This window comes from Gopherus flavomarginatus, chromosome 21, assembly GCF_025201925.1.
Source record: "Gopherus flavomarginatus isolate rGopFla2 chromosome 21, rGopFla2.mat.asm, whole genome shotgun sequence".
Taxonomy (NCBI): domain Eukaryota; kingdom Metazoa; phylum Chordata; order Testudines; family Testudinidae; genus Gopherus; species Gopherus flavomarginatus.
Window position 1 is genome coordinate 9,174,310 of NC_066637.1, and position 26,494 is coordinate 9,200,803.

The window sequence follows — 26,494 nt, forward strand, 5'->3', positions numbered from 1 at the left end:
AGTAGAGTGGCATTCGTCTGGATAAAATGCCACAGCCTTTTCCAAAGTCTCTTCAGGCTGCGTTCAGACCTGGACAGTTGCCTACGGAACAACTCTGATATATTGATTGGGCCCCTTATTTTTTAAAAAATTGGAAGAGCTGTTTGTAGGGATGCCCAGTTCTGGATGCTGGTCGCTCTGGTTTGGCTTCACAGTTTTTCTATTGGGGGGGCGAGGGGGTTGATCTGCTTCATCCTCCACCCCTTGGGTTTTATGGGGCTGTAGGATAACTTCACTCTCCTCCTGCCTTACCCTTTTCGAGAAGAGTTTGCATCGCTTCTCCCCCATTTTGGGGAGATTGTTTCCTTCCCTCTGCTCCTTGGAAGGCTCGCACTGCCCACCTAAGCTTCCCCCTTTCTTCCACCCCCCTGCTTGCCAGACTCGCCACTGGCTCCAGCCCCTTGGCTTTTCATTCCACTCCCCCCCCCCCCGCATCCCCCCAAGGTTGCTGGCTTGTCTTTTACCCTGGGGCAGGATTTTTGGGAAGCCCAGCGCGTGACTGACAGCTCGCGGGGGCGTCCTCCAATAGGCAGGCGGGCTGGCTGGCCGGTGGGGTGAGTCCCGGCTCTCATTGGCTGGCGAGAGTGTGGGAAAGAATGCAGAGAAGGTTTCACACGAATTGGGAGCAGCCGCTGGGTATAAATAGAGCGGGGGGTCCCTGACGCTCGGGCTTAGCAGCAGCCGCCGTCACCGCCGCCTGGCTCCAGCTGCAGGAGCCCGAGCAGCCTCGTGCAGGGTCGCCTCGCCGCTGTGCACTGACTTACCCTGTGATCAGTGGTTGCAAAGCCAGACTCCTTGAACCGTGTCCAGGGTGCAGCCGCCTAGACCTTCTCCCCCCGCCCCCAGGCACTGGGCTCATTCTAAGGGATACAGTTTGAAAATAAATTGCAATTATTATTTTTTGCAACGTCCCTTTTCCCCCTCCGCTTGCGTCAAGAGACTTTTTTTTTCAAAAATGCCCGCTGATACCATGGAGAAACCGACAGCCTCCCCGATTGCTGGTGCCCCAGCTACCTCCAGCCACACGCCGGACAAGCCCAAGAGTGCCAGTGAACACAGAAAGGTAAACTGCATCACTTCTTACTCTCACCTGGCTTGGGTATATATGGATAGGGATGGGTGTGCACAGCAGTGTGTTGCATATGCCATGATCTATTGCAATAGAAGGTACACCTAATACAAGGGGTATATCAGAATATCGTGGTGATTAATATTAAAGAGTATCTCCGTATCACTATACAGTAATACACAGTAGTGACAAAAATAGACCTAAAATCGCTGTAATATACAGATGTGTACAGTAATATGCAGTAGTGATTAGTATTAAGTAATGCGAACACAGACCCATACAATATACAGTGGTACACAGTTTATGCAATCCTGATTGCTACTTAGGAGCAGGCTGCATAGGGGAATGATTTGTAGTAAGAGACCTAGGTACTACTTTAACACGCAATAACAGACCAGCATAGCAATCTGCTATAGGACTGACATGCCTTGCAGATGAGATGCATGTGTATTGCAGTGAGATCGTAATGTGGAAGGGAGGCAAATATATTTATCTCTGCTTCTATTTCCTTCCCCCTTTCTCTCCAGTCCTCCAAGCCTATCATGGAGAAGCGGCGCCGTGCCAGGATCAATGAGAGCCTGGGGCAGCTGAAGACCCTCATCCTGGATGCCTTGAAGAAAGATGTAAGTTGAGCTCTGAGGATTTCAGGGCCAGTTGGGGGGGATTTGAGAGGAGGACTCACAGGGACTGTTCTGAAGGCTGCCAAGCTGTGGGCGAGAGGGGTGGTGGTAAGAGGAGAGACCCTCATCTTTACCTTCTCCCCTTGGCTCTCTTTGCCAGAGCTCCAGGCACTCCAAGCTGGAGAAAGCGGACATCCTGGAAATGACGGTGAAGCACCTGCGGAACCTGCAGCGAGCCCAGATGACAGGTAAGCACCAGCTCTTCCAGTACAGCTCCCTGGAGTGTGGGGGGAGCTCCAGCATTTGTGAACTGCTGGGCAGTAGACCAGAGACTGCATCTGCCAATGCATGCAGCTGTGCATCCAAGCACCGGGCATCCTCTCATGGAGTAGTCAGCAGGTGCCCTTGGAATAAAGTGCCTGTACCACACTGCAGGGTGGGTGGAGGCTTGAGGTTCTGGGTCAGACCCTTTCTGCTTCCCAGTGCTAATGTGTGACCCTCTCCTCTTCCATTGCAGCAGCTCTGAGTGCTGACCCCACTGTCCTTGGCAAATACCGAGCTGGATTTAACGAGTGCATGAACGAGGTGACACGGTTCCTCTCCACCTGCGAAGGGGTGAACACAGACGTACGCACCCGCCTGCTCAGCCACCTCTCCGCTTGCCTGGGCCAGATCGTGGCTATGAATTACCCTCCACCACCACCACCCCCAGCTGGCCAGCCTGCTCATCTGGCACAACCTCTGCATGTCCAGCTTCCCCCAGCTGCCACTGCAGCTGGGGCCGTGCCTGTGCCCTGCAAACTGAACCCTGCCGAAGCCCTGTCCCCCAAGGTCTATGGGGGTTTTCAGCTGGTCCCAGCTACCGACGGCCAGTTCGCTTTCCTCATCCCTAACCCAGCTTTCGCTCCCAGCAGCGGACCTGTCATCCCCCTCTATGCCAACACTAATGGACCACTGTCTTCAGGCAGCGGGCCAGGGAACGGAACCCCGTCAGCATCCCCAGTGCAGGGTCTGACGTCATTTGGGGGTAGCTTAGTTCCAGCATCCCAAGCTGGGAGTCCCATCGGGGAACGCAGTGAATCAGTCTGGAGACCTTGGTGACTTGTGTGTAAAGCCTTCCTCCCTCCCCCCCAAAAAAAACAAAACCACACACTTTGGTTCCGTTGTATGGAACCTTGTTTTGTTTTTAAAGCAGATTTTTTTTTAAAAGGACTTTAGTACAAAGTGTCTATTTATTTCCAGAGGTTGGGATCTCAACTTGTATTTTTTACTCCTTTAAAGAAATGCCTTTATTTGAAAGACTTTTAAAAAAAAACAAAAAAAAACAAATAAGAGATTAGTTTTGTATCAGATATTCACACCAGTATAATGCCAAAGTTGTTTGTATCTTGTTTGTGTGTGCGTGGTCAAAAGACTTCCAAAAAAGTTGCAGGTGTTTGAACAAATAAACTCTTTGAAATAGAAATGTTTGCTCTTTTCATTGTGTGGGAGGAGGAGGGAGATAAGAAAAGCCCTTTGGATGGAAATTGGGTGAGGGCAATTTAGGTGACATTAAACAAACTGAAGGATGCATGACAAGGATCTTTTTATAGGAGTTTGGTAAAACCTCTTTAAAATCTTTCAAAATTAGTTTATTCTGCATGAAAAGAACTGTATTTCATTTGCCCAAATTGCTCTTGTAAGCCAAGGAGGAACTGTCTGCACGCACCCCTGCCCCCACTCACAGAAACACACTGCTCTCATTACCTGGTTTTAGGGAGTTCATTGAAATAAGATGCCATATAAAATGTCACTCCCCCAGCCCCTCCTCCCCCCCCACACACTTTTTAAGGGAGTGTGGGAGGGGGAGTGCAAAAGTTACTATCTTGCACAGGAAAGAGGCGAGAGAGTCGCTCTCTATTGTGGGGAATGGGAAATCAAAGGTATAAAGAGTCTCATCGAGTATGCAGCGGGCTCTTTTGGAAGTTTGGGATCCTATTGAAATGCCTGGGAACGCAGCGCTGAGGGTTAATGTGTGTCTTCCCCCCACCCCACACTGTCATTGACAGGGCCAGATAGACTCTGATACTCAATGCTGTTGTAAATTCAATTGCCTGGCCACACAATGCCTACCTCAGAATCATTCAGGGTGGGTTTTTTCCCCCCTGTGAGCGGGGAACTGAGGAAAAGACAATTTTGCCACCCATTATGACTCACTCCCACTACTTGAATCCTGGCCAAGTGGAAGCAATTGCAACCTTGTGCACAGAGAATTAACCACTTCGAATGGTCACCAATTAATAAGGCCAAGAACATTGGGAATGAATGCAAAGTGTGGAAGGGAAAGCATTGTGCATGTTGTTCCAATATTATGGGGAGGGGGAAGGGAACTGTCTGACAAATTAAGCACGTACACGCAAGCCGGGCCTAAAGGCATAACCCACTTCTGCTTTGCATCACTCAGCCCCTAGCAAGCAGATCCCTTTAATGCAAAGGGAGGTACATTATGTCCCCATAATAATCCCAAATCCTAAACTTTATAGGAGAGTTAGCTGTGCCAACAAAACCAAACCAGTTTAACAGTTAATGCTAAAAAACTGCCAAGTTTTAGAAGGGATATAAAACCTCATGCTTCAGGCTTTAAATCTGCTAGGGGTTAGGTATGACTTTCATGGAGGGCAGATTATCCCAGAGCTCCCAAAGTGGAGGTTTCTCACATCTTCTGAACCATCTGGCACTGGGCATCATCAGAGACAGGACACTGGATTAAATGGACTTTGGGTCTGATCCAGTTTAGCAACTCCTATGGTCCTAAATGTTGGGGCAGACAGCACCCAACACTTCCGAAACTGGGGTGAGGTATCCATTGGAATGAGAGGGCTCCCAGGGGGCTTTGGTATGCAATCACAGACGTAAAATCCTATTACAGGGCCTGGCTCCCATCCTCCCCAACCAGTCACCACCCCCACCTCCTCTGTCTGAAGAAGAGGTGGAAGATCTGATGAAAGCCTGCCTGTCGCCTGGATGTAACCATATACCTTCCTGGGATAGCACAGTGTCTCTGGATTTGTCCCTTTATTCATCGTTTCCCAGATCTGCCCTAGATTTAGCAGATTTTACTTTGCTAACTCACGAAAGTATCCAAGCAAAAGGAAAATGGCAAGGACTGATCCAACTGACCTTATACAATGGCAAAAGTCTTTCCAGTAGGGTTTGGATGTATTACATCAGTTCAAATATAGCAAACAATGTGATTTTTCCACCCCCAGCAAAGGAGACATTCAATAACATGCATTTTACACAACCCTTTCAAAGGGTTACACCTGTCATTAAGATATAAACAATGAGAGCTGTAATAGTTAAGGCACAGATCTGCTTTTATTTTCAGATCTGCTGCAGACTTTTGTGACCATCGCCACAAAACCCGTGCCTCAGTTCCCCCCATATAAAATGGAGATAATGATGATAACTGTCCAGGAATGACCAGAACCTTAATGAAGATGTGTGAGGAACTTTGTGACCCTTCTGTTAGAGAGAAACCATCAACCTCAAATCCAGTCATGTGCAGAAAAACTAACTAAAAATTAGTTTCTATGACGGTATCCGCTCCTGTGTCCATCCTCCACCTCACCCCCTCACAGCCATTTTCTTCTGGTTTTACAGTCCAATTTTCTATATTTTAAGATATGTTTTTTCTCCCATGATCTTAGGTGTTGCTCATAGATAACAATTTTTCAGACGAAGGATGATTTTTTTTAAAGCTGGCATTGTCCTCGTAAACATGCTATAAAAGTACAAAGGAGGAGGAGGCTGGAAGGTGAAAGTCCAAAGGGGTGAACAAGGCACCAGGTGGTAATAACTACACCATCATCATTCCACCTGGCAGGGTGTAGGCAGCCTGAAGTCCTTCGAGTGTTGCACTTTTCTGGGACGGTGTCAGGAGGGAGAAAAATACAGTGATTTCAAAGCTGAAACAGAGCTAGACTAATGTCCCTACACTGAGCAGTACCCTTCTCCCCTAGTCCCAGCAAAGTATTAGCAGGAGGAAGGGTTGTCACAATCTGGCCCACTGCCCAAAGGAGGCAGAAAGCCACTTTCCATTTGCTGGGCCATCAGGATTCAGCCCACGGAATTAATGTTCTCTCTGAGAAATGTAGTGGGGAAACAACCCCTAGCCCTCAGCTAAACACCCTAGAAGTTTCTATTTTCATTTCCTGCCCTTTTCACTTTTCTTGCCTGGTAGCCCTGCTGCTGCCACACATCTCAACAATGGTTCGCCTCTCTTGCCTTGCTCCGCTGTTTTTTCACCCCTGGCCACCTCTCTCCGCTCCTAATGTTCTTGTTTTTGCTTTCTCCTCCATCCCTCGCTGGGGATCAGTTTCATTTGTGGGGCTGAGAGAGCCTCACAAGGAGGAAGGGCAGCTGCAGGTGCACAGGAGAGGTGGGGGTGCTGTGAATACACTGGGGTCAGGCAAGTGAACGAGGCCCCACAGGCCTTCCTCCCTACGTGACCCTGCAAAATAGGCCCAGCTGAGACCCCACCTGTCCGCAGAGCCTTCTGATCTTGGGCTCCGTTCTATGAATTTCTAACTCTCCCACTGCTGGGATTGTTGAGAGAAGTATGCTGCCCATCAATATAAGATTGCAATGCACTAATAGTCATGCATTGCACCTCCCATCCAAGAATCCCAAAACGCTTTACATTACAAACAATTGAGCCTCACAACACCCCACTGGTAGGAAACTGATTGCCATCCTTATGCTCTGCCATGAAACTATTCTCTGTGTAAGCCAGAAAACGCCCTACTCCTTTTGCTCAGAGATCACATCCTTCTCCAGACTCTGGAGTTAAATACCAATCTCTCCCCTAACCACCATGGACAGGCATGGAAATTAACTACAGGCATCCAAGAGAAAAGATCAAGAGTAGGGACAGGGAAAACTGGGGTAAGGGTGGGGTGGGGTTTGCATGCACCCCCAAACCAGGACGGCTGGCTACCCACAGCTTGTTTTATCCATACCAGCAGATTTCAGGTGTGGGGGTTAGCGCATAAGTTACCTCCCTTGACTTCCCCCAGGGAACAGCTTTGCTTTTTGCACACTTTAATCCAAGGGGTGGTTTATCAGACACCCCCCAAGCTAAAATTTAGGGACAATTGTGGGGGGACATAACTGGATAAACAGCTTTGAGTTAAGCCAAACAGATACACGTAAACACCACCCCACACAAAAATGAGGGGGTGAAGTGATGCACTTGTGGAAGCGTGCGGGGGGGGGGGGCAGGGTGCACGCAGCCCCGTGGCTAGCGGGAGGCCCCAGGCAGCCCCCCCTTCCCCAGCAGCAGCCCCTGCGGGGCGCGCCGCGGCGGCGGCGGATCCGAGCCAGGAGCCAGGCTGGGAGGGAGCGAGGGAGGCGGCGTGCGGAGCGGCGGCTGCACGCGGTGCGCTGGGCCTGGCGGCCGCCCTGGCCCCCGGCTCCGCCCGCGCCCGGCCCCAGCCCGGCGTGGGACGGGAGGTCGTGAGAACAGCGCGAACCCTGCAGCCTGCAGCCGGGCGCGCCGCCAGCAGCCAGCCCCGCCCGGGCAGCGCCGCGCCGTGCAGCCCCACACGCTGCAGCCGGAGCCGCCGCCGCCGCTGCAGGCTGCGCCGGGCGAGAGCGTGCCCCGGCCATGGCCCGGCCCTGCCCTGCCGCTGCTGGGAACGGCCGGGGCCGCCGCCAGCCTCGCTCGCTGCTTCCCCCGCTGGGGCCGCGGCGGGTGGCACCAGCCAAGTGGGGCATCGCCCGGGGCTAAGGGTTGAGCCCGGCGGGAGCCGGGGTACCCAGGCAGGTGGGCTGGGTGGGGGCCAACAGCACCCTAGGGGGCAGACCCAGGTGGGCACCCTAAGGGGCAGACCCGGGTGGGCACCCTAGGAGAGAGGGACCAAGGCAGGTGGTTGAGCCTGGGATGCAGGGGCTGATGACATGCATCCATCCTGGGAAGATCCAGGTGGCTGGACACCCTGAAGGGCCAAGCTAGGGGCCAGCAGGCTGGCCTGGGAGCAGGCCCAGATCTTAAGCACACACTTGGATTAACGTTAAGGAAATGAAAAGACCCAAGTGTGCAGGAAATGTGAAGGATTTGCGGCAAGGGTTCGGGCTGCCCAGAAGGAGAGCAGCTTTAGGCCTCTTTTGTTACTGCCTTCCCTGCTTTTGGGGCCAGATTGGGAACGTGGGAGTGGTTACATGAGCAGCCTTATTGGTGCCAATGGGTGTAACTGCTCGTTGCTGTGCATGAGGGCCCTGTGCCATGAGAAACCAGTCATCGTGCTCGTTGTAGGGTCTGTTCTGGTTCCCATTGAATTCTGAGGGAATTTTGCCATTGCCTTCAAATGGGTCAAACTCTGCCATCCTTGCACTGATGAGTACTTTACTAAAGGGTCCAGCACTACAGTGTGAGTAAGGGTATCAGAATCTGCCCCATTAATACACTACTCTTTGCACCAAATTTAAAATCATCTCTGTGTGTGTGTTACTGATTTATTAACATCCAAGGACACACAGTACTTTTAAATGCCCTTGTTATGCAGATTTTATTATGGGGTAAACACTTAAAATGCATTTACTAATGATCTTACAAGGATCTACAGTTTAGTAGACCCTAACTCCCCCTGAAATCGAAGACTGCTTGGAGACTAAAGAGCTACTCAGCATAAGGAATTCTGTCACAATTTGGCCCATATTGATCAGGGCATTAATGTTTTAACACACAGGTCCGAATGGTCCTCTCCATCTGTCTTTTCTAGATGTCTAGGTGTCTAAACAGTGAGTGTTTTGGGACAAGCTTTAAAGGACTCGCTGACCACCTTAAATGAAAGCCAGGTCACCAAGCAGGTTGAGTCAAACTAGTTGCTTCAAATTGTTAATCCCAAAGACCCCTTTGAGTAAAAGGAGGGGACCAGAGCCCCCAGAGCAAACGGCAGGTCACAGGCAGCTCCCATAGCTCAATGAATACAGCCAGATTTACTCAGGCTGTTAACTTGATTAATTGAAATGAAGTTCCTCTAGAGAATCGGGCGTGTTTTTTGAGGTCAGGGTCACAACACTGAGATGCTTAATCAGATCTTTCCATTTAGCCCCTCTTAAGCAGGGTGGAATGCAGGCTCTTTCAAAGCAAGGCAGTTGGCGCCAAATTTCTGCTCTGCTTTCTGCCTCTTCCTTTGCATTCAACCAACACATCCGTCATTATAAAATAAAACATCTCCAGGCCTGCAAATCCAACTCACATGAATTTTTTGCAACCAACACTTGAAGAAAAACAGCCCTGTCTAATTTTGATGTTACTGATCGTTTAGAAAGTGAAGCAGAATGATGGGAGGAGGATCATTATTACTGCAAAGTAATTCCTGCAGGAGCTGGAGGGCAGGTGTTTGTGGATACCGAATTCTTTTATCCAAATGAAGCATTTCATTTGGGGGGCAGAGGAGGGGGGAGATGGTGTTTTAGTGATACCCAGAACTGATGGCAAAAGATTCTGATTTTTCACTGCAATGTCAAGAACATGTAATATTGCAAAATAACATGTATTGATTTGAATTTTTGCTTGCCCACTATATGGGCCTGATCCAGCACATACAAAATCAATGGGCATTTGACCATTGATTTAACATATGCAGGATTGGGCTGTAAGTGAGTGTCATATGCCCACATATGTACTTGTAGGGCCCTATTCTGTTTCCGTTGTGGTCCATGGAAGTAGAACTGGGTCCCTTGCATCCATATGCTTTTATTTAGTACTGCGTAATTGTTCCTGTTTCTTTATTTTCCCAAATAATGTTGGATCACTCGCTGTCTCAATTTCATAAGATCTCAAGATTTTATATGCAATTACATACAAAATCCTCATGCATCACATTATTGATACAAACTTTGCTTAAGTGTATTTTGCAATTACAAAGCCCTACAAATCTTGGGAAGACTGTTTTTTAAACACGTCATGTCCACTGATCAATTTTAAATGCATAAAGTCCAGGATAATGATCTGAGGCCATAGGCTTAGTAACGTATACTTGAGAGATTCAGTTATCAGTGATGGTCGAGATTTTCCAAAGTAATTGGGGCCTTACAAAGGTCCAATTTTCAGGAAGTGCTGAATACCTGCCCTCTGAAAACCAGGCCCCTTTAAGCCCCTCAGGTTGGGTAACCAATAACTAACGCACTAGTAGCCACTTTTGAAAATCTTGCCCTGCAGTTTTTAGCTTTAGTTTTAGCTTTAGTTTTTAACAGGTCCAATCAAGCTCCTATTCATGTCAATAGGGGGTGGAAAAAGCCTCTCATTGACTTCAGCACCTTGGCAAGATTGGACTTGGAGCATTTCTGTCTGAAGCAGCTTATGATTGCACATGCAAACTGGGAGCAAGACGCGACAATATCAATGCCACTTGCAACAATAGGTTGGATGATGTCACTATTTTAAATCCTTACAATAATACAGTTCACTTTAGGATTCTCCAAAGTTGGCTGCATGGAAAATTATATCACTATGCCTTGCCATGGTCAGCCACCTGTCAGTAACAACCCTGCCCTTCATACAAAATCTACACCATGTCTCTCACTTATTTCCTTGCTGCATCCTATAGCACTGGCTTGAAACAACTCAAATCTGTCTTTACACTTCTTTTCATGTCCTGGTTTGTCAGCAGACACAGGTCTGGGGTGAGCCAACCTTTCCTTTCCAAGTCAGGGTTTGGCTGTCAGCTGTACACAGGACAGCACACATCTGGAGGTGCATGTGGTTCGTGCAGAAACGAGCCATTTTCCTTTGTGTGCCTCAATGATAAACACTTTTCTTAGGCAAATATTTGTAAACAGACTTCTTGCTTTCAAAGGATGGAAAGATTTCAAGGGCTAAACATAAAAATAGACAGTGGTAGATGAAGAAAGGCACAAGAATGTATTTAGTTTAGCAAAGGCACAAATCAGGGTCTCTGAGCAGACTGTTGGTGGTTTTTTTTAATTTGACAGCATTCTGGTGTTAAAAACAGCTGACAAAAATTACATGCCAGGGCTTTGCAACCAGCTCCCCAAGGCTGACAGAACGACAGGGGCAGGTGAGGAATTCTTGAGCAATGTGGGTGGGATGGTGTGAAGGCAAAAGCTATCCCTAGACATCTAAAATCAATTAGCAGCATTTAGAGGCTATATTTAACATTGACTTCTGCAGGCAGGCAGAGCATAGTTTATAGTTTATTCATTAAGAGTGTTTACGTGTTTAGAGGTCTAGCCCAGGGAAAAAAAGTCTGGCAGAGATAAAATGAGTATAAAGCACTTTTGTAAGCAAAGGGAAGTTGGTGGAGGAGAACTTTTTCCTTGGAAAGAACACACATGCAGCAATTTGTGGAGTGTTGGTTAGATTCTGATCTCAGTTACTGGTATAACCGAGATCAGAATCTCACCCTATATTAGGAAAAGGTCATGGGTTAATTCAGGAGTGGGTGAATTGAAGTCAGTGGAGTTAACACCAGTATGAGTAAGAGGAGTATCAAACCATATTCTGCAAACCTTGCACTAAATAGTACTGTACTCACTCACCCACTGACATCAATGGCCTTGTCTTCACTGCAGAGGTGACCTGAGTTCTAACTCAAATCCCATACACAAGAAGAAAACCCCACACACTTGAGTCTGGGACTGCTCCTGTGGATAAATGCTACTTAACATCAGTAACGATTGCAGAGTAATCAGGTTCATGGTGTGTAGCGTGCACTTGTTTTAATTAATTCCATTCTGGTTTGTGTGAAAATACCAAAATTTCCATCTTTTTGGGCAAGACACAAATGTGAGATCATGACCCCTCTGGTCAATTAAAGATCCCATGATGTTTTTCACAAGAATGGTGGTGTTAACCCCTGTATCCTTGCCATCCAGATCTAGTTCAGACACTCACATCCTACTTCGCTGATTTCTCGCTTCAGTCCTCACTCCCTGCCCTAAAATGCTGTGTAGTGTTGTTAACAGCTGCCACCTTCCACCCCTAGAAGTGGCTGCACGTGAGTGGTGGGATAACTGATCCTTGTATACAGGGCCGGCTCCAGGCACCAGCGCAGGAAGCAGGTGCTTGGAAGGCCAGTGGAAAGTGGCGGCACATCTGGGTCTTTGGCGGCGGGTCCCTCAGTCCCTCTCGGAGGGAAGGACTGGCTGCCAAATTGCTGCCAAAGAATGAAGCGGTGCAGTAGAGCTGCTGCCGATCACGGCTTTTTTGGTTGTTTTTTTTTTTTTTTTTTGGACGCCTGGGGCGGCAAAAAAGCTGGAGCCGGTCCTGCTTGTATAGGCCCCGATCCAGGAAAAAGTTATGCCTGGGAATATCTCTTTAAATTGCTGGGAACATCATTTGCTAAGTTTGTAAAGGCCTTTGAGATATTTTGAGTTTGAAAGGCTATATTTAAATGTAAATATTTTATATTATTATTTATTATTAAGGCTACAATTTGTCATGGTTATTTTTAGTAAAAGTCAGCGACAGGTCACAGGCAATTAACAAAAAGTCAGGGAAGCCGGGATCTGCCCCTGACTTTTCATAAAAACATCCCTAACAAATGGGGGAGTGAAGAGGATCCAGCATCCTGCACCCCCCCGCTGCAGGGACCCCATTGCCTGAGCAGCTCCGGGGTCCTTCTGCTGCCGCTGGCAGCGGCTGGGAGCTGTGCGGGGACCTAACTGCTCACGGCAGCAGGGGAGCTGCAGGGAGGCCCCTGCCAATGGCGGCAGCTGGGGAGCTATGGGGGCTCCCCCAGGGGTCCCCCCACATGCATCCACTGAGCAGCTCAGAGGATTCTGGTGGCAGCTGGTCAGTTGCAGGACTCCTGCTGCCAGTGGGAGGGTTCCCCTGACACTGCTGGGTTGCTGCAGGGTCCCCAATGTTACGGAGGTTGCTGGAGGTCACGGATTCCGTGACCTCCATGACATAATCTTAGCCTTATTTATTATCCATCTGGTTATCCATCAAACCAACTCTTTTCTGGATTGTCCATCACCAGTGGAAAGTTCATGATTTGTACATGTCAAAAGTGGCTTTGTTTTTTTCCAGTTAGCCGGTGACCAGCTTACCCCACTGATAGGTAATGCAGATTTCTAATCAGGAAGGTAATTTGTTTACTTTGCACATCTCATGTGAGCATGGGTTTACTTAGGAAACCACAGATGGTGCCTCGGAAGGTTTAGGGCAAGTGATGTTTTCTGCTGTTTTCCTAATTCTATTTGTTTATTGTGGAAACAGAAGGAATTTGATTTGAGCAAAATTACTGTGAGCTTGCTTTCTTTATATGTCCAAGTCACCCATCATCATTGCATCTAGGATCTTAAATCCCCTCCTAGGAAATGGAAAGGTACAACAGCAAGACCATTCACAGAGGAATTGCAAAGGCAATGAAATGAATTATTGGGATACATTGGGATTGGGACCTCACTGTGCGAGACACCTTACACACATGGAAATTAGACTTTATGTGCAGAATGACCACAATCAGCAAATGACTTATTGATTGCACTCTGCTTCAGGAGAAGTGTTTCCAGCCGGTAAATATATCAACAGGATTTCTTTTCACATTGCTGCTGAGCTGTGAAGTCATAAGAACATCAGAAGGGACATACTGAGTCAGACCAATGGTCCATCTAGCCTAGTATCCAGTCTTCTGACAGTGGTCAATGCCAGATGCTTCAAAGAGAATCACCAGAACAGGGCAGTCATCAAGTGATCCATCCTCTTTCCTCCAGTCGCAGCATCTGTCAATCCGACACATAGGAACACCCAGAACACGGGGTTGCATCCCTGACCATCTTGGCTATCGGTGGATTCTCCTCCATCACTTTTTGTATGTTACAACCTCATGAAGACAGCAGAGCAGAGCCATGCACGTAAGCGTTACGAGATGGGACAAACATTATTTAAACTTCAAATCAACCGAGATGCATCTATCATCTGGTTATTTTTAGTGGGGACCCAGAGTGCTGTGACCTGATGGTGAGGAGGGGAAGTTCAGCTGCCTTGAAGCAACTCGAGATCTTTGCAAATAGCGAGCTGTTAAAAACAATCCTGGAATGTGATTGTTTCACCTACCGGTGTGACCTGCACTGAGGAATTCACTGACTTCTGCCAAGCTGGAGTATCATTTGGTAACAGCATGTTTACAAGCGTTGAAACAGCCTGGCCAGTGAAGAACTGAAACTGATTGTGTCCCCTTGTGTGTGTGATGTTAGAAACACAAGGTCAGTCTGCTAAGGGATGACGCAGCTAGTTCCTTTAGAAGCTTTTTCATCATTCCCATTGCCGGTCATCTACTCCCGTTAAAACAGCTGACACCATATATTAATGTAATGCAAGCTACTGGCGCAGAGCAAAGTTTTCTAAAAATGGAGATCTCTGCACCCGGATTGCAATTCAATCCCATTGTTACAGATTTTAATTCACAAAGATACTCCCTGTAGGCAAGGAGGGTTTCCTGACTGAAAACAGGCAGCCCAGGAAACGTAGCAAGCGGACATGCCTCCTTCAACTTCTCTTCCCAAATGGGACATGGGGGAACAGACTTTCAAAAGACCTCTGAGCTCAGCAACTCCGGTTGTTCTCAAATGGCCCTGTCTTGATGGGCAAATTGAAGGTGGCTTTTGATCATGTTAGCTCAGCTGAGTTAGCCGAACATGACAGAAAAGCTTTCTTAATGCTTGGGATGCAGTCAGGTTAGCTGGCTGCCGTTGTAGCCTCAGTGTGATTGACATGAGAAGAGTTATACACCAGTATAATCATGTTAGTTACAGGGTGATTCTTTTACTAGTACAGTTTTGCCAGTATAAGCCCTAGTGTGGATGCAGTTATACCAGTATAAAAGAGCCTTAGGCCTTGTCTGTGCTACAAATGTTTGCCTGTGCTAAAATTAAGTGTCAGGGTCACATTTACAGGTCCACTCTTAAGTGAGGCTTTTTTCTATGTACAAATAAAGTTCAGCTCCCAGTATATACAACCCTGCTTGCAATATAGAGAGCAAGCAGCCTGCTATTATTGTAAAATCATTCATTCAGAGGGCACAGGTACAGAAGATCTGGTCCTACTGAAATACAGATTATTATATCTCTGAAAGCAAATTCTGCCCAGGATAAATTAACTCTCACACCTTAGCTTTGATCATAAATGCTCTCAAAGCTTTTGGCTTCTGCCCAAGTTCTAAGGTTTCAGAGGCTTTCACTGTGAAATCTCAGAGGACCGGTTTGAGAGAGCTATGCCATGCTATCGGAGAATCAATTTCCCACATCAGCTGATTCATCAAGAGCAAAGCTAAATTCATGCCTGGGACAGATGCATACACTTAGCACTGCAGGGCAATAGTTCACATTGTTAAGGGAGAAGCATAGCCCCCTGCTACAGAAAAATCTGCAGGATGGGACCTAGGTATAGCCATGGGGCAGCTTCCCCTCTCCGAGTTTTTCATGGAATGTCCTATCTGGAGTGGGGCGCGCAGATCACCGGGGAATCTCTCAAGCCCTATGTCTCTGCAATGATTCTGGGCTCCATCACTTCGGATACTTGCTTTGCCTCCCTAGTAAGCTCAGTTCAATGGTGCATCACTGCCTGGGCTCACCTCCGGGTACCTGCCCCTGTACAAAAAAAACCACCGTGAATGAGAGCTCCACAACATGAAAAGGTACCAAGCAAAACGTATACAGCCACAGCTGTAACAAATTCCCCATTAGTCACCAGTGGGAACTATGCCCCCTTTGATTCCTGGGCCCAGGAAGAGTGGGGTGGTGGGTGGGGTTAGGGGGGCTGCAGATGGAGTTGACCCCCTGCCCTTGAAGGGGGTTATCCTCCACCCTCAGATCCTGGGGGATGTCTTACCTCCCAGGCAACTTAATTCATAAAGAATGGGTAAAACTGGAGTTAATGTGGCTGAAGCAGTCCATCAATATGTTCATTCCCGTTCCAGTTTCGGTATTCTACGTGCTTCACAAAGGGACATCTGGTTTACATCACAGGAGCATGCACACCACTTCTCCAGAAAGGCTCCCAGGAATCTCAGCCAACCTCAAGTTATTCCATACTAACAGGTGCCTACCCTTTTTGCACTGTGGAAAAGGGCTGCTCAGGGTTGGAGGGAGGGTAGTCTAGAGATGAGGGCACTGCACAGAAGCTTAGGAGACTTGGGTTCATTTCCCTGCTGAGACACAGATTTCCTGTGGGACCCAAAATAAATCCCCTAATCTGTCTTGTGCCTCGGCACCTTGTCTGTAGAATGGGAATAATCCTGCAATCCCACTAGTGACTGTCCTCAGTGGGGACCATAGAAATAGATAGAGAAGCCTGGATCCCCAAGGTACTGAGATGTGGCCACGCTGAGTATTGCCTCAGAAACTCACAGGAACAACGCTGCAATCCTCAAAGCATGAACGAGGTGCCCAGGCTCCCCCTACAATGAATGGGGAGAGCTCAGGACCTTAGTAAATGATCCACAGAAGCCAGCATGCTAGGCAGGGGGGACCTTCAAATGGGCAAGACCTTCTGTCCAAGTGGGAACCCCATCGTGCCTGGGAAGAGTTGGAAAGACTTTGGCCAACTGAGGTAAGCTTTTAGCATGTGTATAGAAATGTTTATTGTTTTTATGTTTTCTCTCTGATGCTTTCACCTCAAGAATAAGTGTGCTTGCTGATAAAGCCCTGTGTGGTACCTTGCTACTGCTGGCAATTACAGCTGTACACAGCCTTAAAAGAGAAAGCAAAAGGTAGATACTGGCCTGTTTAGGCAGCCTGGCTTGCTGGGAATGTCACAGGATAGGCAAAGCACAGTGCAACCTGGAAGAACCCTGGTCATAAAGGACAGAAACGTGGGTATCCACTCAAGAGAGGTGATGGCCGAGAAGCTGTGAATCTAGAGCGGGTGTCCTTGAGGGACCACAGAGCAGGAAATACAGGTGCAGTTGTCCTGAAGTGTACCACCTATGAGAGTGGCCATGTGTGTGAAATAAACGGAAACAGGATTTGTGGGGCCCCTCATGAGAAAGTCTGTTCTTCCAGGATCTCATAGCCTGTATAAGTGTCAGCTAAACAGCCGCCTTCGGGGGCTTCCAGTTGGAACTTTCCAACCCTTTGCGATCTGCTTCGCCCTAGTCATATTCTTCCCATAACCTGCGGATTCCATCAGCTTCTGCTGAAAGATCCAAATTCATTCATTGCCTTCAGAGGAGTTGCACCAGGGATGGGCTTAGCCCTGTGTTTATTTGCTGATCCTTGAGGTCCATTGGCCCATGCCCTTCTTCCACTGTCAAACCCTATATCTCAAGGTAACAGCAATGCTAAAGAACTGGGTTGTTCTGAGACTAGCCAGGAAATTATTTGTTCAAACAGTCTTATAATATATGGATGATTGAACTCTACCACTGATGACCTGTCAGGTAGAACTCTGGCTATGGGTGCTGGATGGGATGACACATTCATAGATAACAAACTTTCCTGTCAATCACCAGTGTTGTTATACTTGGACTTGACGTGACAGCCATGGCTAACAACAGTTTTGATTGATGTGTATACGGATTGCGGAATATGGAATGTAAACAGAAACAGGCCTCCTCTCTGAGTGGACATACCCCTGTATGCAATTTAAAACCCATAGCAAATACAAGCATGTTTTAAAGTAACAGGCTGAGCACGTGGCCATAATGCTGTGCTGAAATTAACCTGGATTACCTGTTGGGGAATTTTAGGCTCGTTGTTTTCTGGTAGAGTCTGCTCATACTAACTGCTAAGAGCTTCCTGATAGACATGCTGACCCTTGTATGTATTCTGCAGAGTTTATCACCAGCCATCAGAACTGTAACCAAAGCATGGGCTAGCATTTGCCCCATTAACTGCCTCAGAATGCTGAGCTCATCAAGCCAATTGGCCAGTAATGAGCTGTCTTCCCATGCAGTCCAGAGATCCACCACACTGTCTGGGAAATATCTCTCACCACTGACTAGGTACTGCTCCCAACGGGTATATTTCCTGGGGTAACAGGGGACGCACACATAGTCGGGACCCTGCAGGTGAGCACTGTCGTCACAGAGGTGCTTAGCTAAACCTAGCTGTTTGGCCATTAGAATCCAGTGCTAGGCAGCAGCACACCCTGCCCTGCTTATCATGCGTTACTTCGTACTTATACACGTGCAAATGGATCTGATTGCAGGATCAGGGCCAGGGCCAGTGAAAACTGCATGCAATCCCCCTGACAAACTCCTCCAGGGCATCACTTTGACCCTTCTAAAGCTGCTGTTTATTAACTGCACTTCTTAAAGCAGGCAGGTTTGATGCTTTGCAGGGGTCGATCTATGATCAGGGGCCTCTGCTGCCTTTTCCTCTTCTCTTTATACTCTGTCAGTTATTTTAGGAGAGCGATGGAATCCAGACAGATCTGTCTCCCAGGAGGGGAGTGAAGGGCGGTGGCGGAGGAGGAGGAAGTGGGGAGTCAGCCTGTAGATCAACTACAGGCTAGGGCACGCTCTGGGATGTAGCTTCAGGGAAGTTATTCATCTTTCAATTCACCCAGGGGGTTTCTCGGCCTCATTTTCCCATCGCTAAGTCTATTATTTCAGTCATTGTGAAGGTATCCTGTCAGCCGGGGAGTGGCCCACCTCCCCCGTGACACAGGGCAGAAGGCATGGGAAAGTGTCCGCCTGCCAAGACTGCACGCTCAGAGCAGAGGCTGCTGCTTGCCTCACGCTGGAAACTTGCCCGCAGCATATTGTTAATGTCATTACAACACTTGCACACAACCAGCGGGTTTCACCTATCAACCTGCCTCAGAAGGAAGGGAAGGGAAAGAAAAATGGGCATCTCGAGAGGGAGGCGTAGAGTCACCGGGTGAGTTTACAAACCCAGAGCCAGCAGCCACGTGCCCTTTTTACCTTGTGGTGGGCTCCACCTTGACCTCACAGAGAGTCATTTGGGGCTGAGGTTCTTTAGCAATGCAGCAAGTGTGCATGTGGCGGGGGGTGTGGGAGGGCACGAGGGAAGGTCTGCACCGGCTCCCACTTCACACCAAACAAAGGCCTGGACATGCTGTGCTGAGCTCCTGGGTGGAGAGCCCAAGATGCCCACTCTCCACATTCAATCCTGGCACATGCCCTGGCTACACATTCAAAGTCCTAATCTGCTTCGTTCAAGTCAATGGAAAATTCCCTGTGCCAGTCTGAGCCTGGAGCCCCCCAACATGATCGGTGCCAAGCACCTGCAGCTCCTGTCCAGGGGTGAATCCTGTTCATGGTGAATCTACAAGGTGCTGCACACCTTCTGCTCTCACTGATGCCACACGGGCCAAATGCTGGGAGGTGCTGAGTGCCATTGAAGTCCTTGGGAGGTGAGGACACAGCTCCTTGCAGGATCGGATGCAAAGTGCAGCCCCTCGCAGGATCTAGCCCATATAGAAGAGAGAGACAAATCAGAACTGATAAGAAAAAAATCTGCAAAAATGGGTTTTGTTATCGATCTTGTCTAAGCTGGGTCTTTCTGTTCCAGGGGGCTTAATACGGGTCAAAGGTCCAGTGCTGAAGAAGAGCTCTGTGTAAGCTCAAAAGCTGGTCTCTCTCTCACCAACAGAAGTTGGTCCAATTAAAGATATTACCTCACCCACCTTGTCTCTCTAACATCCTGGGGCCGACACGGCTACCTTACTGCATACAACAATGCTTCTACAGTCAGGTAAAGCTGGTAAGGCAGAGCTGTCAAAAATATCCTCTCAGACCTGTACCCTTTCAGTGCACACCCCAGATCCCTTCCAGTTTGCACTTTAGGGCTTTATTCCCATGACTAGTTTGGGATCAGCACCCTCTGGCTAAAAGCTGCAGTGGCCCAACTTAGGAGCAAGCACTTTGCTGTGACAATTGAAATAGGTCAGGGGTTGGTATTGGAATACGGAGTCTTTGGCTGCTGGGTTGTATCCAGCTCTGGTGGATGGTGACTTTTGTATTGCAGTTGCACTCGGAGGCCCCAACCGAGAGCAGGACTCAGTTGCACTAGCTGCTGTACAGACATGTAGTAAGAGACACTTCCTGCCTCAGCGAGACTACAGTCTAAACAGGAGCAGAGAACTCAGATCTCCTGACTCCAAGTCCAATACACCAGATGACACTGCCTCTCATTTGGTAGAAAAAGGGTATTTGGTGCATCTCACAGTCCCTTTCAGGACCACCTAATCCATGCCAGGGCTCATTAGACCCATGGGGTTGTGTTTCATTAACCTGGGATCTAGAAAGCCAGAGAGAGCTGTGCCCAGCAGCCTGACATAAAGAACTTCTTTTCTATTCATTACAAACAGGTTGTAGGACAGTGCGCATGGCATTGCAAGCCAAAGCTTGTGAGCATGGACGGCAGCCCTTCTAAATGTTTATGCAGGTAACATTTCTTTTCCTTTGAACGCATGGCCCCTTAAATCAAACCAAACCCAGGTTCAGCATGGACGGATGGGGGAAATCCGGAGCTGCTTGGGGCAAAACTTAATGTGTTAAGCACTGAGATATAATCCAGATGTGAAAATCTCCAGGGCTCTGACTGGCCTTTGAGCTGCTCCTTTAACACCTCTGGTTTAAACATTAAAAGTCCCACTGGAGAGGAAATCCTCACTGTATGAGTTATGTGCTATTTATGGAGGGGGCTCTGTGCAGCCCTTGAAAGGTTCTTAATAAAACCTGGGCTAATAGTAAATTATTAGCATAGACTAGGAAAAGGGATTTATTTTTTAAGGCAGCTGGCTTTATGGTTTGTTTGTTTTTTAATGCTGGATGGAGATAAAAAATCTCTCTGTTTCCTAGGAAGGAGCGAATGCACAGGAGGCTGAGAAGTGTGTATGAAAGCGACAGGTCCCATTTGGAAAAGCACTCGGCAGGCAATAAAACCATGTTTCTCCAGCTACATCTTGTGCATATAATAGCAGAGGCTTCCCCCCCCCCCACAAGTCAAGTCGTAGGCACCTATAGCACTTTCTGGCTGGATGCCTTGGCTTCCTCTTCAGGGCTCTGTGCATCCCTCTCTCTTCCCCTCTTCCTCTCTGTCTGCCTCTCTCTCCTCTTTGGTTTCCCCTTCTGCTGCCCAGCTCCTCTTTCAGCCTCTGCTGCCCAGCTTTCTACTTCCTGACTCTGCCACTGCTCTGCCGTGTCACCTGGGTCACCTCACTTCATTTGTTGTGCTCCCACTTCCTGTTCTCTCTAAGCCCCCCCACCAAAAATCCAAAGCTTTTTTTTTTTTTTTGTTAAACTGAGCAAATTGTTCATGACATTTGCACCAAATCTCCCCTCCCCCCTTGTTTTATAACCAGCTTTAGAGCCCAATGGCATTTTTCCAACTTTGAAATTGCCACGCGCACAAAAATGTAGAGAGGGGGAGAAACCAGGAAAAATTGATTGTGAATTTTAACTCCCTTATTTTTCCTGTCAGTTCAGTTCAGACCCCTTTTCTCCCCATTCTTTCCCCCTCTTCTGGGGATCCCCTGCCTCTGTTTTAGCTGCTTTCTCCCGCCATTCCCTATGGCACCACACAGCATGGCGGGATTGCCATGCTAGCCCCACGGCCCTCACTTCCTGCAGTACCTCCAGGATCTCACTGCAGAGCAGCTATGGGGAAGGTGAGCACACGCCTGCTCATGTCACTCTCATGCCAGGGATTATGATGCATTTTCAGCCTCTCTAAAGCTCTTTTTTGAAAAACTCAGTTACCACCACTTAACACAGACTCTAAATGGGTGATTTCTGTGTGGATATTGCTCCTCGAACAGGGGTCCTTGCCCTTGGGGTCAAGACACCCAAGATGGTCACAACCAAGCGTTAGGGAGTCACTGCCTTTCTTTTATCACTCCTTGGGAAGAGGGGTGTGGGACTGGCTAAGTGACAGGCGTGTCCCAGTGTGGAACAGGGCTCAAGGCTTGGAGACTCATGCTGGAGACCCACGGCCCAAGCAGACTGTATCTGCTGAGTGTACCTGCTGCTCCCGGCAGAAGGTGCCTGCCTGGTGGCTGCCCCAAGCAGAATGCACACTCTGTGCTCCAGCATGTCCTGGGAACATTCGCCAGAACCCACCTCGTGCATTGGCAAACACAGCTATCAGCCTCCTCCTCTAACCTCCCCAAATGCCCCGGGGCCCACCCATTGCTGGAATTCAGTAACAAGCATGGCAATCAGCTTGGAGAACCAGCAGCTGGTTTCTTTCTTTTGTTGTTTCTGCTGCGCGGGGCTGGTGCATTGGCGTGTCTCTGGAATGAGCCAGCCCCCCTCATCAGCTCTTTGCTCCTGTTCACACACATTAGGGATGGAGCTGTTCTAATTCTGCCTAACCTGAGTACTTTAAGGATGACAATGTTGTATCTGCTCTGTTTTCCCTTCCCCTGATGAGACTGGTAGTGGCAAGGTCTCTTCTGCTCATCACTGGCTGCCCTTGAGCTGTCTTCTAGACTCGCCGCTTGTCTTTTTTCCCTAGGGTGTTTTTTTTTTTGGTTGGTTGTTCTGTTTGTTTTCTGCCCTACTCAGTGTCAGCCATTAAGGCAGAATGTTCAAAGCCACTCAGGGGCTCATCCAGAGGGTGACAGAAGCAAAAGGACATTTATCCTATTGGTGAAAGGATGCCACTTTAATGCAACCATTTTCTTTATATCAAAGCAGATGTGTCCAGTTAGTACCGCAGACTTCACTGGTGCCAAAGACTTGCAGGGGAATCTAGTGGCAGCCAGGGCTGGCTCCAGGCACCAGCTAAGGAAGCAGGTGCTTGGGGCAGCCAATACAAAGGGGCGTCAGTCCATCCGCTATTGGGGCGGCCCGTCGGGGTCTTCTGCGGGAATTCAGCAGCAGGTCTATCAGTCCCTCTCTTCCTCTTTCAGCTGCCACCAAAGTGCCACCGAAGAATGGAGCAGCACGTTTGATATGCTGCCAAAGTGTCACCGAAGAATGGAGCAGCGCGATTGAGCTGCTGCTGAAGAATGGAGCGGCACATTTGAGCTGCCACCAAAGTGCCACCGATCGCCTTTTCCCCTCCGCCGCTTGGGGCAGCAGAAAATCTGGAGCTGGCCCTGGTGACAGCTACACTTCCAAAGCAGTCAAGGAAACCCCTGCGAGGCACTGGATAAGAGGTCAGAATCAGAGCGAAAAGAGCTAAGTGCGGGATCACTCTCAGCAATGGGTGAAATTCTGGCCCTGTTGAAGTCAATGGCAAAACGCCTTTGATTTCACTGGGGTGAGGATTTCACCCACTCTGGTTCCAGAGCACTGTGCATTTGAGGTTTAAATGTCCCAAGTGATTGGATTTTCATTCTTTCTTTCTTTCTTGGGCACTTACACGGCCCCCATTTAGATGGCACTTGATAAGTTTATGAACGACCGGGATGCCTGCGATGCAGGGGACTGGATCGCCCTTCCAGTCTGTGTTCCTATTACCATAGCATCCGAGCACCTCACCATCATCCTACGAAGTAGGGCAGTGCTTTTCTCCTCATTTCACAGATGTGGAACTGAGACCCACAGAGACTAAGTGATTTGCTCAAGGTCACAAAGCAAGTCTGTGGCAGAGCAAGGAATTGAACCTGAGTTTCCCAAGTCAGCACCTGAGCCATGGGTCCATCCTTCCTCTCATTTCCCTTGGGATATTATCACAACCTCTAATAAGATTTCACTGGGCCCACTTGTAATCTCAGGTACCGCTGTGTAAACCTGGAGTAATTCTAGTGATTTAGGAGGAAAAAGTAAAATAACATGTGGAGCCAGAAGGGCTCAGTGCCCAGCAGCTCCTGCTGTGACACCAATCTTTGGAAAATCTGGCCCATGATGACGGAGTGGGGACAGGGCCAATTTTAGGGTCAGGTGAGCAGGGGGTTCCCCTGGGTGCCAATTTCTGGGTGTGCCATGTCACCACATCGTTCTGATGCCTTTAAAAAATATTTATTTATTTATTTATTTATTTATTGAGCTACAGTGGGGGATAGAAACAGAAGAAATGGGATGAAATTAAGGAACGGAAAACAGACTAAATCTGTGGCTCTCAACTTTTGTACTGGTGACCCCTTTCACACAGCAAGTCTCGGAGTGCGACCCCCCCCTTATAAATTAAAAACACTTTTTTATATATTTAACAGCACTATAAATACTGGAGGCAAAGCAGGATTTGGGGTGGAAGCTGACAGCTCGTGAACCCCCATGTAATAACCTTGGGACCCCATGAGGGGGCCCGACCCCCAGTTTGAGAACCCCTGGACTAAATAGCGGGAAAGCCTTCTTGACAGTGAGCCAAGTTCTGATCTCAGTGACACTGGTGCAAACTGGCAGCAACATCCCCTTAGTCTCATTTGACCGAGCAATGGGCCGTATGCTCAGCCGGGGGCAATAAGCCTACTTCTGTTGACTTCAGTGGCGATTTGCTGTGACATTAGCAGAGGCTCAGGCCCCATCCGCTCCAGTCCAATGTCAAGGAGAACGCCTCCTGTACGTTTACATCATCTTGCTTTACAAGCTGGACAGGGGTCTCTTCTCCTCCCAGCGACACGCAGCCACCTCTGGCATGGCACCAGTGACACGGCACTCAAGAGCCTTGCACAAGAGTGAAGGATAAACAACTCCCAAGTGGCAGAGTTCAGTTAGGTTCTCCGGGTTGGGCAATGCGATTCTGAGCCTGTCGAAACGAAGTTGGGTCAAGACTGGCTCAGCCAGCATTGTGCTGTGCACAGGGCGGCTCACTTGACCTGAGCTCAGAGGTGAAATGCTAGTGCTGGTGTCTATCCGTGGTCGCCAAGAGCCCTAGGCACCTCTGACCCTTTATGCTCATTCAAGGTGGAGTCTAGGCAGAAGTCTCAGAAGGAACCAGCTCATCTTGTCTTCCCAGTCACAGCTCAGGTGTCCTCGTATCATTTGCTTATTGCCCTGGTGACAGCAAGTTCATTGAGGCCCAAGCACACTCCCTGCCCTTCTATCCTAGTGCCTCTGTTCCTTTTCACGGGTCAGGGAGGGCAGAGCTGAAAGGTTGCAATGTATAACCGAGGTCTTGACTTCCCAGCTCCCCCATGCACAGGTCTGCTAGGAATAAGCAGATTCCTAGACTGGTCTCTGCTCAAAATGAAATTCAAAAGACTGGACGTTCAAGGTTTGTGCCTTTTGTTTCCAATTTGTGAAAATGGTCCAGTTTTGCGGGGGGCGGGGGCAGAAATGGTGGAATTCCAGGAGTTTTAGCTCAAAATTGGAGACTTTTGCTTTTCAGTGGAAATGGGGAAATTGGTGTGATTTCTGAAGGGGATAAAAATGGAAGTTTCAAATGCTGGCATTTCATTTAGCCGGTGACTAATCTTTGCAATAAAACATGCAGCAGTGGGAAAGTTTCCATATTTCTGTCCAGAACTCTTCTCATTATGGATTATGTGTATGAACTCCACAGGGGCAGAGCCCAGGAAATGTGTGGCGCCGGTTTAAAGACAGCGAGGCGCTGCATGTGTCAACCAGGATCCTGGCAAATGAACCAGGGACCTCCAGCACACATGAGTTGCCACCATTTGAGCTAACGAACCAAACTTCTTTCAGTGAGAGCTTTAATAGACTCCTATCCTCTGCAGATCAGCGACAGAGGGAGACACATACACGCTCACCAGCGGATAATACATGAGTCCACCTATCTGGAGTTCAGTGCAGGATCTAGCCCAGAATCCCTGCTCCAAAGCCCATTAAAGTCAATGACGATACTCTCATTGCATCCATGTATTTAGTTACTCTACTTCCCTGTGGTTTGGATCAGGCCCTTGCAATCTAAGTAAACCATCCAGTTCTGAGAAAAAACGGAAAGCAAAAATTCTGGGCTACAAAATGACCTTGAATGGACCTTTTGGTTATTGCTCTGAGACATGTCGCTTAACTATGATCAACTTTTTCATACCCTCCAACTCACCCACTGAGTCCTGCAACCATTCCACCCACTCCTGCCTGGTAATAGCCACAAACAAACAAACAAACCTCAAACCCAAATAAATAAATAGCTAGTGGCTCCATGTATTCTGAGGTGAGCAGAGGGATAGAGGTGAGCAGAGGGATAGAAGGAATGTGGCAGACTCACACAGTGCACGTCTGGCTGTGTGTGCGCGTGTGTGTATGTGACACACATAAGACCAGAGCAGTGGGAGTGACGGGGCTTATAACATTGTTCATATGCTGCCAGGCACCGCAGCAGCAGCCAAACACGGAAGAACATATGGTGGAAAGAGGCACAGCCCTGCCCTCTGCCTTTGATGTAGCTTTTATTGTTTTTCAGACAGACACCAGAGAAATGCAGGTCACAGAGGCTGCATGGATGAATTTGCAGGAGTTTTAGGGACAGCGTGATTTTCTGTTGTCTTTTGACAAATGTGTTTCACCATTTCTAAGCAGCAATTAATTCGCACTTCTGCTCATTCACGTCTGATATCGTAACACTGTATCACAGTCTAGGAACATGCAAAGAGATGCAGAGCTCTTCTGCTAACTCATCCTGAGGTCAGACCAGGTGGATCCTATTAGCTCCAGCTTAAGGGTATGAAAAGGTTTGATTCGTCTCTCAGAGGCGGAGGGAATGAAAGGCAGGAACAGAGAGGGTCCAGCTTGGCAAAAATCTAGACTCATCCAAGCACAGAAGAAAAACAGTAGAGATTTATGTTTTGATGTTATTGTTAACAATGTTAACAAATATGGTAAAATAAGAAGAAAAATCTTAGGAGGGGAGTAAATATGAATTATATCGAGTGTATGGTGTTTGGAGCAGAGTGAGAATTGCACTTGGTAGCAGATACGTGTGTGTGTGCGTG

General features: G+C 48.3%; 1 protein-coding gene across 3 annotated transcripts; it reads left to right on the top strand.

Annotated features, from left to right (window-relative positions):
- Nucleotides 1-696: 696 nt before the first annotated feature.
- Nucleotides 697-26,494, top strand: HES4 (hes family bHLH transcription factor 4). 3 transcript variants are annotated; one of them, XR_007770762.1, is made up of 5 exons: nt 698-1,102; nt 1,636-1,731; nt 1,889-1,976; nt 2,246-3,124; nt 26,476-26,494. XR_007770762.1 is itself a non-coding variant. In XM_050931437.1 (4 exons), exons 1-4 carry the CDS (start codon nt 995-997, stop codon nt 2,827-2,829), a joined length of 873 nt encoding a protein of 290 aa, XP_050787394.1. In that variant the 5' UTR covers nt 697-994; the 3' UTR covers nt 2,830-3,193. The 3 variants fall into 3 exon arrangements, 2 of the variants coding, with proteins under 2 accessions (XP_050787394.1, XP_050787393.1); XM_050931437.1 differs by lacking the exon at nt 26,476-26,494 and having other exon boundaries at nt 697-1,102; nt 2,249-3,193; XM_050931436.1 differs by lacking the exon at nt 26,476-26,494 and having other exon boundaries at nt 2,246-3,193.

Excerpts from the sequence above, each read along its gene's own strand:
- HES4 (XM_050931436.1), top strand. The coding sequence starts at position 995 with ATGCCCGCTGATACCATGGAGAAACCGACAGCCTCCCCGATTGCTGGT. Across the intron at positions 1,732-1,888 it reads TGGATGCCTTGAAGAAAGAT|AGCTCCAGGCACTCCAAGCT; the intron begins GTAAGTTGAGCT and ends TCTCTTTGCCAG. Across the intron at positions 1,977-2,245 it reads GCAGCGAGCCCAGATGACAG|CAGCTCTGAGTGCTGACCCC; the intron begins GTAAGCACCAGC and ends CTTCCATTGCAG.